The sequence below is a fragment of the Salvia splendens genome, chromosome 16 (assembly GCF_004379255.2).
Source record: "Salvia splendens isolate huo1 chromosome 16, SspV2, whole genome shotgun sequence".
Classification (NCBI taxonomy): domain Eukaryota; kingdom Viridiplantae; phylum Streptophyta; class Magnoliopsida; order Lamiales; family Lamiaceae; genus Salvia; species Salvia splendens.
Window position 1 is genome coordinate 10,985,325 of NC_056047.1, and position 15,642 is coordinate 11,000,966.

The 15,642-nt window shown below is 41.2% G+C and overlaps 1 protein-coding gene and 1 pseudogene across 1 annotated transcript; both read right to left on the bottom strand.

Annotated features, from left to right (window-relative positions):
• Positions 1–45: 45 nt before the first annotated feature.
• Positions 46–3,852, bottom strand: LOC121769825 (SEC12-like protein 2). Its single transcript, XM_042166588.1, has 10 exons — positions 3,557–3,852; positions 3,121–3,215; positions 2,804–2,960; positions 2,189–2,280; positions 1,980–2,079; positions 1,474–1,549; positions 1,275–1,395; positions 946–1,062; positions 784–854; positions 46–371 (listed from the first exon to the last, which is right to left on the bottom strand). The coding sequence occupies exons 1-10, from the start codon at positions 3,788–3,790 to the stop codon at positions 262–264; spliced, it is 1,173 nt and encodes a 390-aa protein (XP_042022522.1). The 5' UTR covers positions 3,791–3,852; the 3' UTR covers positions 46–261.
• A 2,125-nt stretch (positions 3,853–5,977) lies between these two features.
• LOC121770176 lies at positions 5,978–7,906 on the bottom strand (annotated as a pseudogene).
• Between the last annotated feature and the right edge of the window lie 7,736 nt (positions 7,907–15,642).

The window sequence follows — 15,642 nt, forward strand, 5'->3', positions numbered from 1 at the left end:
ACAAGTATAAGTTTGCTTGGTCAGCAACAGGTTACAAAATGCTCATACAAAGAAACTAATTATATTATAATCTTTACATTATTGAGCATCCATCCACTGGTAAACGTAGCAAAACTGGGTTAAGCATAACAACAATGGTACATGCACTCATTCTACTACATACAAAAGGTATCCCGATTTTTTATATGAATTTGTGAAACACAAAAGAAGCAAATAATATGTAAATCCGGAATCTGTCTGCCACCATCAACAAATGGTGTCTTAGTGATTTCTGTATTTAAGTTGCTGCAGAGATAAATATCCACTTTCTTTGGCATAATACAGTGCTACCGCTAGTAAAATCAAGAATAGAATGATCCATAAGTTTATGCCTGCAAATTATAAGAAATGATAAGCAGGTTTAAATAATAAAATATCAAGAAACTGATAAATCAAATACTGTCTTCACACTTCATACTATCCACTTGTGGAGAAGCTGATGCATGATACAAGTATAAACCGTTGAAGTTGTGATTGTATTCCAATGCTTGAATTCATTGACTGAAGACTTTGTTAGATGACCTAGTTACAGTTCAAACGATATAATTTCCTAGAAAAAAATTTAGCCTCTCATAGATCCAGACTGGTATGCTTAAACAGAGTTGAGCTATATGTAATATCTAAGGATATATGATAGTAGTATATCGTATGTGCATTGCGATCAGCTATTCAAGCAAACTAATAATGGTAACTCGAGTAATAGATAATCATAGTATGTCAAACATATAAGAGAAGAGTACATACCACCACCTTTCTTCACATCCTTGATTAATGTCACCCTTGAACTTGAATCTAGGGATGCAGACACAAGAGCCCTGTCGACAAAGTAAATCAGTACTAATTTATAGTTTTATACTAAGATTGCAAAACTAACAAACTGTTATGAGATGTACAAAACTTGATAACCTTGAATCTGGTGCGAATGCCAATGCAGTTACAAGGCCTAGGTGAGCTTTCTTGGTAACAGTTTGTACCCGCATGTTAACAGAACTTATAATCAGAATGTCCCCTTGAATTGTTCCTCTGCAATATTATCAGTTGGAGACGTCAAAGTTAAACAACAGGATCCATGATTATGCTAACTAATAGCATCTTAAAATATTATCACAGTTTTAAGAATCTTTATCAGATTTTATAATGATGAGAGTGCATCATTCTTAGTCTTCTAAATCGTAAAAACAGTTTATTTTCATGAATGGGCAAAGAAAAGGCCATGCCAATCATCATATTCTTACATAGCAAGGAGCTTCCCATCAGGTGATACATTAAAAGCAGAAATTGGATCCCTGGAGACAAATGTTGAACTTATCCTTTTCCACGAAGTTGGGTTCCACTTTACGATACTACCACCTTTATCTATTTAGCAAGACATGGTAAGTACTAAATTAACATGTCCTTTTCAATAGATACATGGATGTACTAGAAGCTACAAACCTCGCACTGTCGTTGTATACAGAACCTGATCTGTGTCAGTACAGCGTGAAAACCGACAAAAACCAAAAATCTCACCCTGCAGTTGAGAAAATTTAAGTGGTCTTATATAGAAAACAGACACATCCAGTTTTGTTTGTGGCTGAAAGCACTAAGTTAATATTGACGGTGCATTCTAGTCTCTAGAAAGAAGTTGGGGCAAGAAGAGAAAGAACAGACAAACCAATAATGTTATATTGAGAAGAAACTTGCCAAATGATCTTGTGGAGGAAATTGTTCTCTACTTTTTATCCACATACACAACCAAATATATCCACTATTCCTAGTACACCAATAAGCTTTTACTACCTGTTTCCTATTTTTCTCAATCAATATTTTCTTCTGAAGCAGCCAACCATTGCTCAAAATGTTTGGGATTCTTTGCAATAAAATTACAGCAAGCTAAGCATTTTTGTTATTTAGCAGAATATATAATTAGCCATGCCCAAACACTTTGCGAATGCCCTTACATTTTCCTTTGGTAGAGAAGCTCTAGATGATGATGATTCAACATCCCAAATCCTTCCAGGGCCACTACCACCAACAGAGGCAAGAAACTTCCCATCAGGGCTGCATCGAACAACCAAAGTATCAGAAACAAAATCTCTACTTTTGGGTAACAACCTGCTTCCTATTATTCAACCACAAAATGTGCTATATGATGCAATTTACAGAGAACCTGAAATCTAAATCTTTCACGGAAGAATGACCAGTTGCCTCACTGAGAAGAGCTTCCATGGTTGGCCACTTGAAAACCCTTAACTTACCATCCTGCATTGCACAAGTGTCAGATAATTAGAACAAATGTGCAGTTTTATAAATGATTCTAAAATGCCAAAACTTATTAAACCTGCTAGTATGCAAGAGGCTTCAGATTCACTGTCATTGACTATGTTAAACATGAATGAGCGTACAATCCATTCAATCACATGTGATAATCTCATCCAGACAATAATGCAACAGCTAAAATTACAGTGACAGGGAAAAGGCCAGTTGTGACCAAGGAAGCAGAAACTAGATCATCATTCGTGTCTTACATAGTCCATAGATATAGATCTTGTTTCAAGCCACCTTTTTATCGGACATTAAAATAGGAAATTCAATTGGTCTTTGTGGATACGTACTCCAATAAAGATCAATTGTTGAGAGGTAGCAACTCTTTCAAAAACCATATCACATACTTCTAAGGTTAAACAATGTTTCTTTTCCACTCTATAATATTCAATATTGTTAGCAATTTTTCTTTTCAAGTCTTAATCACATTCATGAAACTTTCGGATCTATAATTCTTTACCTCATCGCCAGCAGCAAGTAAAGTTCCCTCACTGTTAAAGGTCAGCGCTAATTGTTGTACAACATCTTCCTCTTCCAAAGGCTCAAGGACTTTCTCTGATGATTTCAAACTTAAACTTTGGTCATCCGTGCTCGCCTCTGAATCCCATTCAAACAATCTGAGAGATGAACCAATGAATGTAAACTCATCAAAAGTTTCAACAATAATTCATGGACAAAGCGAAGAAGTGGTGTAAAGAACTTTGCAATTTTGCATTTGAATCCAAAACTGCGACATAAGCGCTAGTACTTCATTAGCATAAAAGAGACTGAACATACTTGCAGTTTTTTGGAAATGAACAAATAACGCCATCTCCTCCGGGATGAACTGCAATTCTGTACGGAAGATCACTACCAGTTCCAAGTTTTGCCACCTTAAACAATACACATGGCAAAACAAAGGAATATCAAACTCAAGCAAACAACATAAGTAACACTTCAAATCTCTCGCCTTTATTGCATACGATACAATCATGAGGATAGGGCATCATCTAGCCTACCCACAATGCACAAGAGTAAAATCTGCTGTTTTCAGCAATTGCAGATAAAACCCCCTTGATTTTTCATAGTTCCATCTTACAAAATAATCAGATCGAAAAAATTGTGCCAGATTCAACCAAACAGCCTCAGAATTCTACAAAATAAACTACAAATTAATGTCAACGAATGAATCATGATTCGAGGAATATAAAATTGAGATGGTGAAATGTGTGACCGGCTGATCAGAGAGGGAGCTGGATTCGGGATCAAAGGCGGAGAGGAGGAGGGCATTTGGTATTCCGCTGTGGCCGTCTCCGCCGCCTCCGGCTAGGAAAACGAGTGGATTGGAAGTAGTTTGGCTATCAGATTTAGCTGGAAGGGCGAAAGATGGGACCCAAGCGGCGCCGTAGAGAGGGACTCCATATTTGTTGGAGCTCAATTCATGGTCGTTTTCTTTGCCCTTTCCCATGGTTTCTTGCTCTGTACAGATTTTCCACAATTAAGTCCTGCTGCTGTATAAATTCACCCCCTTTTTGTCCTTGCAATGTCAAATTTAGCTATATAGTAATTTTTGTGTATAAGGAAATTTTCAACTGCATTTCCGAGTATCCTTTATAATATGAAAAATTGATATATTCAATAAAAAATATTTAATGAAACGCAACTTAATAGGTTAAGAATTCTGTTCACTATGTGTGATCCTCTTGGAACATGAAATAAAAATTACTCAGTATACCAGACGAAATATTTATTGAATTACTTAAATTTACAAGCGCCTATTGAACTATGAAATTAAGTAAGATCTATATGTATGGAAAGATTGGTATCCCACACTTTTAATTTGTTTCGTCTTGGATCTTACATGTATTTTACACATATATATACTACTCCCTTAATCTTATAGTAGATGTCACATTTTTTTTTAGTTTGTCTCATAAAAGATGTCACATTGAAAAAGTTCCCTCTCACATTAATTATAAAATTATATTTTCTCTCACCACTTAATACGCAAAATAATATCTCCTAAAATCTCGTGTAAGTGTGACATCTATTATGGGACGGAGGAGTACTAATTTTGATGTATACTCGTTACAAAATATTTAGTCATATTTCTTTGGTAACGTGTATAGTTATTGATTTTATGTTAGAGCATCTCCATTAACCGGCGTCACCACCGCGACGCCGATTTTTCGCCGACGCCGGTTTGACGCCGAACCATTGGAACCGGCGTCGGCGAAATCGGCGTCGCCATGCCGATTCCCGCGCTGACGCCGGTTCCGACGCCGATCCTCACGGGCGCCATTGTGCGTCCCGGATCGGCGTCGGATTTAAATTTTTTTTTTAATTCGAATTTAAAAAAAAATTTAAAAATACTATTTATTTATAAAAATTGTTTTTAATATTTAAAAACAATTTTTACAAATAAATTTATACAAGAAATTCGTAATAGCCCATATATATTTAATGGGCTTGCGAATTATGAAACCATTATAGGTTGTCTCTCTTTTATAGAGACATCCTTGAATGTTTTATGTTCCGCATTCGATGTGGGACAAAAACCACTCTAGGTAGTCTCTCTTTTATAGAGACATCCTTGAATGTTTTATGTTTCACATTCGATGTGGGACAAAAATCATTCTAGGTTGTCTCTCTTTTATAGAGACATCCTTGAATGTTTTATGTTTCACATTCGATGTGGGACAAAAATCATTCTAGGTTGTCTCTCTTTTATAGAGACATCCTTGAATGTTTTATGTTTCACATTCGATGTGGGACAAAAATCATTCTAGGTTGTCTCTCTTTTATAGAGACATCCTTGAATGTTTTATATTTCACATTCGATGTGGGACAAAAATCATTCTAGGTTGTCTCTCTTTTATAGAGACATCTTTGAATGTTTTATGTTTCACATTCGATGTGGGACAAAAATCATTCTAGGTTGTCTCTCTTTTATAGAGACATCCTTGAATATTTTATGTTTCCATATAGAAATATTGTACTTTTTTAATTTTTGTACTTTTTTTAAATTATTGTACTTTTTTTTTAAATTAATGTACTTTCTAAATTTTAATAGTATTATTCGAATTTCCCGTATTTGTCTCGTAAATTAAATTCCGTATGTTGATACGAGTGTAAATTAAATTATATAATTGTTATTAGTGATGTGGATAGGTAGTGTGAAGGTTATGTGAGGGCTATTTGATGTCCAGTTGATGTGGCAAGCTGATGTGGCAGGAGAATTGTAGTGCTGATGATGTGGCAGTGTGAAGGCTATTTGATGGCTATTTGACGTCCAGTGCTATTGGAGATGCTCTTACAATGACGGTTGACGTGCCAATGTGGATCGACGATCATCCCTAGTAGGCCGAGGCCCATCTAAGGTATAAATATGAGCCCAATTAGAGTCCAATGGCCTCTGTCGACAAACTAGAATCAAAGTTATTACGATCAAATTAATCTCATATTAATATTATTATAGCCACAACAGCCATCTATCAATAAGTAAATTTTCTTGTATAATTTAGACATCGCTTTCTTACTCATGGATTTCCCAAAGGAACTTGTGTGTTTGCCTTTTATGAAGTGCCCATGATGAACACCATGCACATATTACATACTATTAGTTGCTGAATCATGAAGCTAGAAACCACACCAGTCATCAAGCAAGGAACATAAATTAACTAATGAGGAATGCTTGGTTGATACAAATTGAAAGCACGATAGTATTGATTGTTGAGACAAGAGATGGCATGCTTATTTATTTTTTGATTTTTGGCGTAAGAGAAGCCACTGCTTGGGCAACACTCAAGAAGAGAGAATAGGCTGTTCCGTCGTCGCCTCGCTCCAACTTTTCCACCAAGTGGATTCACCAACACAAGCTGTGAATGGATCAGATCATCACTACTATGTACTAATTTTTTTTAAAATTAAACAACATTTATTTTGCAATTCAACATATAGTTAATTAGTAGTACTACATTTTTTTTTCTTGCCTCTAGATTCTTATTTTCCAGTGCCATCCTCATATCTCTGAAGAATGACACTCCATTCTTGTCAATTGCACTCACACCTGACACCATTTTCATAATAACTTTACAAAAAAAACATTGATCATGCACATCAACATATATTAGTCTTCAATTCACCTGACAAATCAAGAATCACAAACTTGAGTTCTTTGCCATTTTCATCACATACCCACCGCAAAATCCTGGCAGAAAATAACCAAACAAATTAATCCTTGTAGTATGTGAGTAACATCTAATTTGCAGCCAATTAAATACATAATTACCTTTCCCTAAGATAAGTAGCATTAGCAAAGTTAATAGGAGCTGCAATGCTCAAAATGAGGAAGCCAGGAACAGAAGCGGCATCTCTGTAGTGATGCACGTCACGATAACAATCTGAACCACCTATATTTCCTAACACCAATATTTTAGGCCTCGTTATCTGCATCACCATCTTCAACACAGATACTCCCACCTAATTAAACACAACAAATGTAGAAGAAAATTAAAATTGATCCGATGCAAAAAGATTAAAATATTTGTGTAGTCCTATTTGAGAATGCTCGCGGGCGATGGCGAGGCCGTCCTGGACGGAGACGAAGAGGACGCCGAAGAAGGCACAGAGCATGACGAGGAAGTCGAACTTGTAGAGCTTCCAGATGTGAGCGGCGGCGGGGAGATCGATGAGGCCGACGACGGCGGTGATGATGATGGCCCCGAGCACGAGGTTAGGGGTGTAGTGGAAGAGCGGCATGAGGAAGAGGAGCGTGACCATCACAGTCACGGCCATGACGACGTTGTAGAGGGCGGTTTTGCAGCCGGAGTTGTGGTTGACGGCGGATCTGGAGAAGGCGCCGGTGGTGACGTAGCAGGAGGTGGAGGATCCGACGATGTTCATGATCCCGATCGCGATCATCTCCTTGTTTCCGTCCACTTCGTAATTCTTCAGCGCGGTTAACGTCCTTCCAACTGCAATTCCTTCCTGCAAAAAAACAATTAATCTCGTCTCTTTCTTTGATTATTAATCAAAGAAGAAGAAGATGTGGTTTACGGTGAGGGAGATGATGCCGGTTTTGACGACGAGGCCGAGGTAGGTGCCGTGGAAACGCAGCATGTTCCACGACGGAGGGTTTAGTCCTTTTTCTAGTTGTCCGATCTAATAATTAATTAACAAAATGATACGCTAATTAATCAAGCGTTGGAGACAGATCTAGAGAGAGAGAGAGAGACTTACAACGGTGATGCCATGGTTTTGAGCTTGGAAAGCGAAAACCAGCAAAGTTGAGAGGATGACCGATGCTAATGGTGCACAAGCTGATACCCAGAACAAATTTGGCCTTTTAGTGCTCTGCATGCCACCTCATTCATTCAATTTTTCACATTTCATATTTTCAAAATTTGTGATTTTTTAGATAAAATTTCCAAAGTGCGTAGAAATTAAATATCAGAAATCAGAATTGGTTTTAAGAACGTACGATATGTCTTGCTAATAGAAGAAAGACCAAGAAGCAAAGGCCCATCAATATCGTTTGCCATGACCACTGCCACAAAAGGAAAAAACACAAAAAGTCAATATAGTGAAATTAATATTATTGATATGATATTGGATTTAGATACTTTATTTTAAATATTATAGTGAGTAGTATTTTGCGGACGTATATGATCTACCGATCGATGCTTTACACACTAAGTGAGAATAATAACGTGTCAACGTCAACATGTGTCAATATGCTGCTTTTGTTTTGGTGGCAAAATACGAGTATTCTACTTTTACACGAAGTGGAGTGCACAACAACATGTCAATTGGTGATATTTCAACACTATACATTTAAAAACAAATGTTCCGCGTATTTTGTGCCATCGCGAGGAACAAATTAATCCATATAATAATACGTGGATTAATTTGTTATGGAGTGGGATTGATTAGTATACCAACATCTATTTACTTTTTGTAACTAGAATAGCTCTTTTATTGGAAAAATGAGATAAAGGAATAGAATATAATCTAGCAACAGACAAACCTTTGAAGATATGTTTTGTTTTCAGGGTTAAAATCAACAGTTTTATCATTACACACTAGTGAAATAGTAGGAAACTTAAATTGGATATATATCACGTGATGAAAAACCACTTGTCTAACAAATTTTTCTCTGTTCCAATACGTTTAAGCTTATAATTTTCTAAATCATTAATTAGAATTCACACAGACAAATATAATTATTTATTATAATTAAGTCACAATTTGTAAATAGTAGTAGTAGTAGTAGTAAATATTAAGGTTGATTAATCTATATTTGGGATAGATAATTTTTTCTAGTTTCAAATTTCAGTAATGCGTAAATTTTAATCAGGGCTATCATATGATAGTAAGGGCTTGTTCACCTTTCAACTTGAGATAACCCATGAAATAAAATCTGGGTTTGTGTATTCAGCATGGGCCCACAGAAATGAAAAATTATGTTGTTGTTCGGCTTATTTGTCCAAGACCCATTCCTGTATCCAACAGTGACCACTGCTCAGAATAATAATTAATTCTTTTTGATGAAATGTCGAAAAAGTCCTCAGCATTTGGGGAACCCTAGTTTTTATCCTCCATCACCGTCTCAATGCGGGAAAAAAAGGCGGGAAGCATATGGTGGGAGCACATAGCGATTTTTCAGAAAGTTCACAAGCAGAGGGTGCAATTGTTGAAGTTGGGTTGAAGAAACTAACTTCAACAGGTGAGTCGTGCCCACTCCATTACTTGGTGTTTGTATTTGTCTGCAACCTGTTCTTAAAATTGCTATGTGCCGAAATATTTGCCGCAATACGTGTAGAGGTGTAAAACCGGACAGATGTCGAAGAATCCCAAGCTATTCTTCGATTGTCGAAGAATATGCTGATCTTAATTTCGGATGAGGAAAAACTCCAAATTAAATCAAAGGACGATGAAGAGCCTTACATGGTGTCACGCCCGCATTTCCTAAGGATAGGAAGTACGGTGGACCGCGACTAGGGGAGGAATAAAGAAGCGGGGAAGAAAGGGGGGAACAAGAATACCTGACCCGAAAACGTTTAATTAGAGGAAGTTCACTTCAAAACAAAGTACTGTAGCGACATTCCTAAAGTTAAAGTAAACAGAGTTAAATGAAAACATTGTATCGGATTACAAAGCAGCGGAAAAGACCAAGAGATAGATAATGCCGGGTATGACGACACGACACCATCCAAAAGGCAAAGTAAAAACACAATTTTGACTATAATTGCTCAACATCCGTCATCCCCATCGTCGCTCAACCTGCACATTAAGAAAAACAACATGCAGGGCTGAGTACTTATTGCACTCAGTGGACACACGCCAAAATCATAGTTTGTCATGCCACATCAGTGTAACCTTGGGGTTTTAAGTGTAAGAAAATAACCCAAGTACACAAAATATATTTCATAAATTCGACTGCGCAGTCATTTTCAGATATTGCCACCCTTATTCCCACCATCATACACTATCTGATCCAACGGTGACAAGGGGCGTGGCCACACCCCAGGTCAACTAGACCGGCCAACTTGCTCTCAGATGGCTCCCGGTCTCGTGTACACTAGCCTGAGGGTTCGCAGCCCAACAGACCCGAATTCGATTAAACATATGTGGTAAACCACTTCAGATAGGTTTCAAATCAAAACAATTGGCAAGACAAACAATTCACCTCCATAAACATTTCCGGAACAAAGTCCGTATTAAAAAAAAATAATAAAAGTAGGGTAGAAAAGCCCACCTCGATTGCTTAGCTTTTAAAACAGTTCCCTTCAACCACACTTTCCTCGTAACAGTCACCCTTTTGAAAGATAAATAAATATCATAATTAGAGTCAGGGTAGACGATGTTTAACGACAATGCATGATTCCTACTTGGATGACTTCAACATCTAGCACGTTACACGTATACACACTTAACAACATGTTATAACAAACACAAAAAAAAAAACACGTCCGAAACACACCACGCACGCACCCGACACGCATACCACGTACCCAAGACGCGCACACGACACAAACACAACACTCAAACTCCCGGAACACCCACACTGCACAAACGGCTCACCTGGCTCGGAACAGGTTCGGGAAAAAGGCTCGGCGTCTCGGCCTGGCTCGGTACCTCGGCCGGCTGTCTCGGCCGCCTGTGTCTCGGCACCTCGGCCGACCATCTCGGCCGCCTGCTCGGCACCTCGGCCGACCGTCTCGGCCGTCCGGCTCGGCACCTCGGCCGACCATCTCGGCCGTCCGGCTCGGCACCTCGGCCGACCGTCTCGGCCGCCTGTTCGGCACCTCGGCCGACCATCTCGGCCGTCCGGCTCGGCACCTCGGCCGACCATCTCGGCCGTCCGGCTCGGCACCTCGGCCGACCATCTCGGCCGCCTGCTCGGCACCTCGGCCGACCATCTCGGCCGTCCGCTCGGCACCTCGGCCGACCATCTCGGCCGTCCGGCTCGGCACCTCGGCCGACCGTCTCGGCCGCCTGTTCGGCACCTCGGCCGACCATCTCGGTCGTCCGGCTCGGCACCTAGTTTACACCCCTTTTCCTCTGACCCCCGATTCTCAAACCCTATACGACAAACACACCACGCATCCTACGTCCCAAAACACACCCAAACACCTGGGTCATCCCTTCCAAACTCTCCACAAAACTGCCCTAGGCTGAACCCTAAAACTCTCGGCCAACACACACGAAACTCTCGAACCAAACACTGATTTTCCCGAGCCATCTCTTGGCCAAACACACCCACATACTTCACAAAACACAACACTCAGAAACACACCCAAAGCACATGAAAATATCTCCCAAAAACATACAACTCGCGAATCTGCGCAGTCTACTTGCAAAAATCATAATAAAATCATACGACATCCAATGAAGCTGAAATTTACACACCACACCGAAGACGCATCCAAGTTTATACGGTTAAAATTTCGTACCAAAAGGAGATCGTTTGCTCAGTCAAAACGGGGTCGGAACCCACTGTCAGTTACTATCAAAACATGCTTGACAACAACACATAATCACAAAACCTATTCAGCATCTAAACCTTCCCAAAAACGTCCTACATGCATGTTTTTTCGAATTTAACAAGGGTTAGGGTTTGGGTTACCTTTCCCGGATAGTTCAAACGTAATTCGAGCGGTTTACTTCTTCCTCCGACTCCGATTCACAACGAGCGAGCGTAACACCTTGAAGAATTCAAGATGATGATGAGGGGGAATGAATGGGGAAAGGTAAACCGAGAGGGAGGAGGAGAGAGGGAGCTTACCGGTGAGAGAACACTTCGAGAGAGAGATGAGAGATTGAGAGAGACCGAAGAGAGAAAAAGATTGGAAAAAGGGGAATGAATCGGTTAAGAGGGAGTGGGGGAGGTTGAGAAATTAGTGGGGAGAGAGGGAGGGTTTTCGAAAAAGAGAGAGGGAGAGGGAGAGAAAAACCGAGAGAGAGGGGGGGTTTAATTTATTAATTAAGATATTAATTTGCTTTTCAAATGACCATAAAACTAAATATTCACACCCATAAATAATATAAAATAAATAAAACATACCACACCATATCTTAAACAAGATATTCACAAAAAGCAAACACCCCTTAAATAAAAAAAAACGGACATTACATTCCTCCCACCTTAAAAAAAAATTCCGTCCCGAAATTTCGTCCAAGATCATTCAAACAGCTCCGGAAACTTCTCTCTCATCTTATCTTCTAATTCCCATGTTGCTTCTTCGACTCCATGATTCCTCCACCGTACTTTCACCGAAGCAAATGACTTATTCCTCAATTCTTGCACTCTTCGATCCAAAATGGCCTCGGGCTTCTCCTCATAGCTTAGATCGGGATTTAGGACCATCATCTCTTCTTGGTGAACGATGTGTGTGGGGTCAAACACGTACTTCCTCAATTGTGACACATGGAAGACGTTGTGCACATTCCCAAAGCTTGGTGGTAAGGCCAATCTGTATGCTACCACGCCGACTCTATCTAAAATCTCGTATGGGCCGATAAATCGAGGTCTCAGCTTTCCTTTCACTCCAAAACGGGTTATTCCCTTAGAAGGGGAAACTTTCAGAAAGACCTTTTCCCCGACCTCGAACTGTAAATCGGTCCTTCGAACATCCGCATAAGATTTCTGTCGATCCTGTGCCTCCTTGATCCTCCCACGGATTTGTCGGACAATCTCTATCATCTCTTCTACAGAGTCTGGTCCGAGAATTCTTCTCTCACCCACTTCATCCCAATAAAGTGGCGACCTACACTTCTTCCCATACAATGCCTCATATGGAGCCATCTTGATAGTCGCCTGGTAACTATTATTGTACGCGAACTCTACCAATGGCAACACTTCTTCCCAACCCCAGCCTCGATCAAGCACCACGGCTCGTAGCATATCCTCTAAGGCTTGTATTGTTCTCTCCGACTGCCCGTCGGTTTGTGGGTGGAAAGCTGTACTGAAACTCAACTTAGTCCCCAACTCGCGCTGCAGGCTTGTCCAAAATCTAGAAGTGAATTTAGCATCACGATCAGATGTGATTGTCGCTGGAACTCCATGCAAGCGTATAATTTCCCGTACATATACCTTAGCCAACTGATCGGATCCATAAGTGGCACGAACCGACACAAAATGGGCAGATTTGGTGAGGCGATCTATAATCACCCAAATCACCGTGTTCCCTCGCTGGGATTTTGGCAGTCCTACCACAAAGTCCATTGCAATATGTTCTCACTTCCATTCCGGAATCTCGAGGGGTTGCAATTTCCCATAGGGCCGTTGGTGTAGCGCCTTTACTTGTTGACATGCCAGGCATCTCTCCACAAATGCCGCAACATGCTTTTTCATACCGTTCCACCAAAACTGTCTTTTCAAGTCTTGATACATTTTGGTGCTCCCTGGATGAGCAGCGTATGGGGTTTCATGTGCTTCTCTCATGATTTCCATCCTCAGGCCTTCATCCTTAGGCACACACAACCTTCCCTTGTAGGTGAGACCGTTATCCGCTGCCTCACGGAAACTTCCGGGTTCACCCGTCCTCACTTCTGAGCGAATCTTTTCTAGTAACGTATCTCGCCGTTGAGCTTCTACAATTCTGGCTCTTAAGTCGGGTTCCATTACCAACGTGGCTACTATTCCTTCCACAGTCTCGGGTATTCTCACTACTTCCAACCGCATCTTACTGAACTCTTGGATTAAACTCTCCTCGATAGTAAGAAAGGTGGCCAGCTGAGATTGAGACTTCCTACTAAGAGCATCGGCCACTACGTTTGCTTTTCCCGGATGGTAATTTATACCACAATCGTAGTCCTTTACCAACTCGAGCCACCTACGTTGGCGCATGTTCAACTCCTTTTGCTCAAAGAAGTACTTTAGGCTCTTATGGTCCGTGTATATCTCACAACGGACTCCATAGAGATGGTGTCTCCAGATCTTCAATGCATGTACCACGGCTGCCAGTTCCAAGTCATGCGTCGGATAATTCAGCTCATGGGGCTTCAATTGTCTCGATGCATATGCAATCACTTTCCCTTTCTGCATAAGCACACATCCAAGTCCCACCTTCGACGCATCCGTATACACCGCATAGTCAGTCTCTGGCTCTGGCACGGCTAGGATTGGTGCGGTGGTCAATTTCTCCTTCAACAACTGAAAGCTCGCCTCACATTCTGGTGTCCAAATCATCTTGACTCCCTTTTTCAGTTGTTGCGTCATTGGCCTTGCTATCTTCGAGAATCCCTCGATGAATCTTCGATAATAGCCCGCCAGTCCTAAAAAGCTTCGGATTTCGTTTTGTGTAGAAGGTGACTTCCACTCCTGCACCGCTTCCACCTTGGCCGGGTCCACACGAATTCCATCTGAGGTTACTACATGTCCCAGAAAATTCACTTCCTTGAGCCAAAACTCGCATTTACTGAACTTGGCATATAGTTTCTCGTCCCTTAGAGTTGCTAGGACGGTTCTCAAGTGCTCTTTGTGCTCCTCCTCGTTCTTTGAGTAAACAAGCACATCATCGATGAAAACTAGGACAAACCGATCCAGAAATGGATGGAACACGCGGTTCATAAGGTCCATGAACACTGCCGGGGCGTTCGTCAGTCCAAAAGGCATCACGACGAACTCATAATGACCATATCTTGTTCGAAAAGCCGTCTTGGGTACATCTTCTCGCCGAACCCTCAGCTGATGGTACCCAGACCTCAAGTCCATCTTAGAGAAGACTCCTGCCCCTCGAAGTTGGTCAAACAAGTCGTCTATCCTTGGTAGTGGATACTTGTTCTTCAGCGTCAGTTTGTTTAGCTCTCGATAGTCGATGCACATCCTCATCGTTCCATCCTTCTTCTTTACAAACAAAACTGGTGCTCCCCATGGCGACACGCTAGGTCTAATGAATCCCAATTCCAGTAGCTCTTGTAGTTGCACCTTAAGCTCCTCCAACTCTTTTGGCGCCATCCTATAAGGTGCTTTGGATATTGGTGCCGATCCGGGCTCCAGATCGATCGTGAATTCTACCTGCCTGTCGGGTGGGGGTCCCGGCAATGCATCGGGGAAAACATCGGGGTATTCACTCACTATCTCCACATCTTCTATCTTCCTGTCTTTCTTCTCCTCCCCATTCAAATAAACAAGGTACGCTGGACATCCCTTCCTCATCATTGTAGTGGCTTGCAGCGCAGAGACAATGGACTTGCGTCGGCTCAATGGGATTCCGTGAAACTTCGTCGGCTCCTTTCCGGGGGTTTCAAACGAGATTTCCCTTTCTCTACAATGAAGGGTAACGTGGTTCTCCGCTAACCAATCCATACCCAAGATTATGTCTACGCTACCCATCGTCATTACTTGTAAATTATGAGCCAACAAATTGAGTTCACCTATTCCAAAGTTCACACATGCACAAGATCGGGATATATCTATAGTCCCGCCTACCGGTGAGGTCACACTCATAGTGGGTTCGGTCTTAACAGTAGGTAATTCCAAAGTATCCACACAAGACGTTGATATAAAGGAATGCGACGCACCCGTATCAAACAAGACAACTATAGGCATATTGAGAAGTGTGCCCATACCTGCCAAGTTTCCTTGCCCAAAGGTTTCTTTCCCGTTTGCCGGCTGCTTCCCCTTCAAGGCGTAGGCCCTTGCTTGCGATGGTAATCCTTGGCGGCGTTGTTGCGGTGGAGGTGCAGGTAGTGCCTGGGATTGTGGACGGAAACCTAGCTGGTTCTGTCTCGTTCCCGTTCCCATGTTCTTATTTGGGCAGCTTCGGAAGTAATGGCCACTTCCACCACAGTTGAAGCACCTAGGGTCTCGAC

What these genes read in the sequence shown, in the direction of transcription:
- LOC121769825 (XM_042166588.1), bottom strand. Translation starts at nt 3,790, where the DNA reads ATGGGAAAGGGCAAAGAAAACGACCATGAATTGAGCTCCAACAAATAT. An exon ending in TCATTTCCAAAAAACTGCAA is followed by an intron (nt 2,961 to 3,120) that starts GTATGTTCAGTC and finishes TTCATCTCTCAG; the next exon opens with ATTGTTTGAATGGGATTCAG. An exon ending in GATGGGAAGCTCCTTGCTAT is followed by an intron (nt 1,063 to 1,274) that starts GTAAGAATATGA and finishes ATAATATTGCAG; the next exon opens with AGGAACAATTCAAGGGGACA.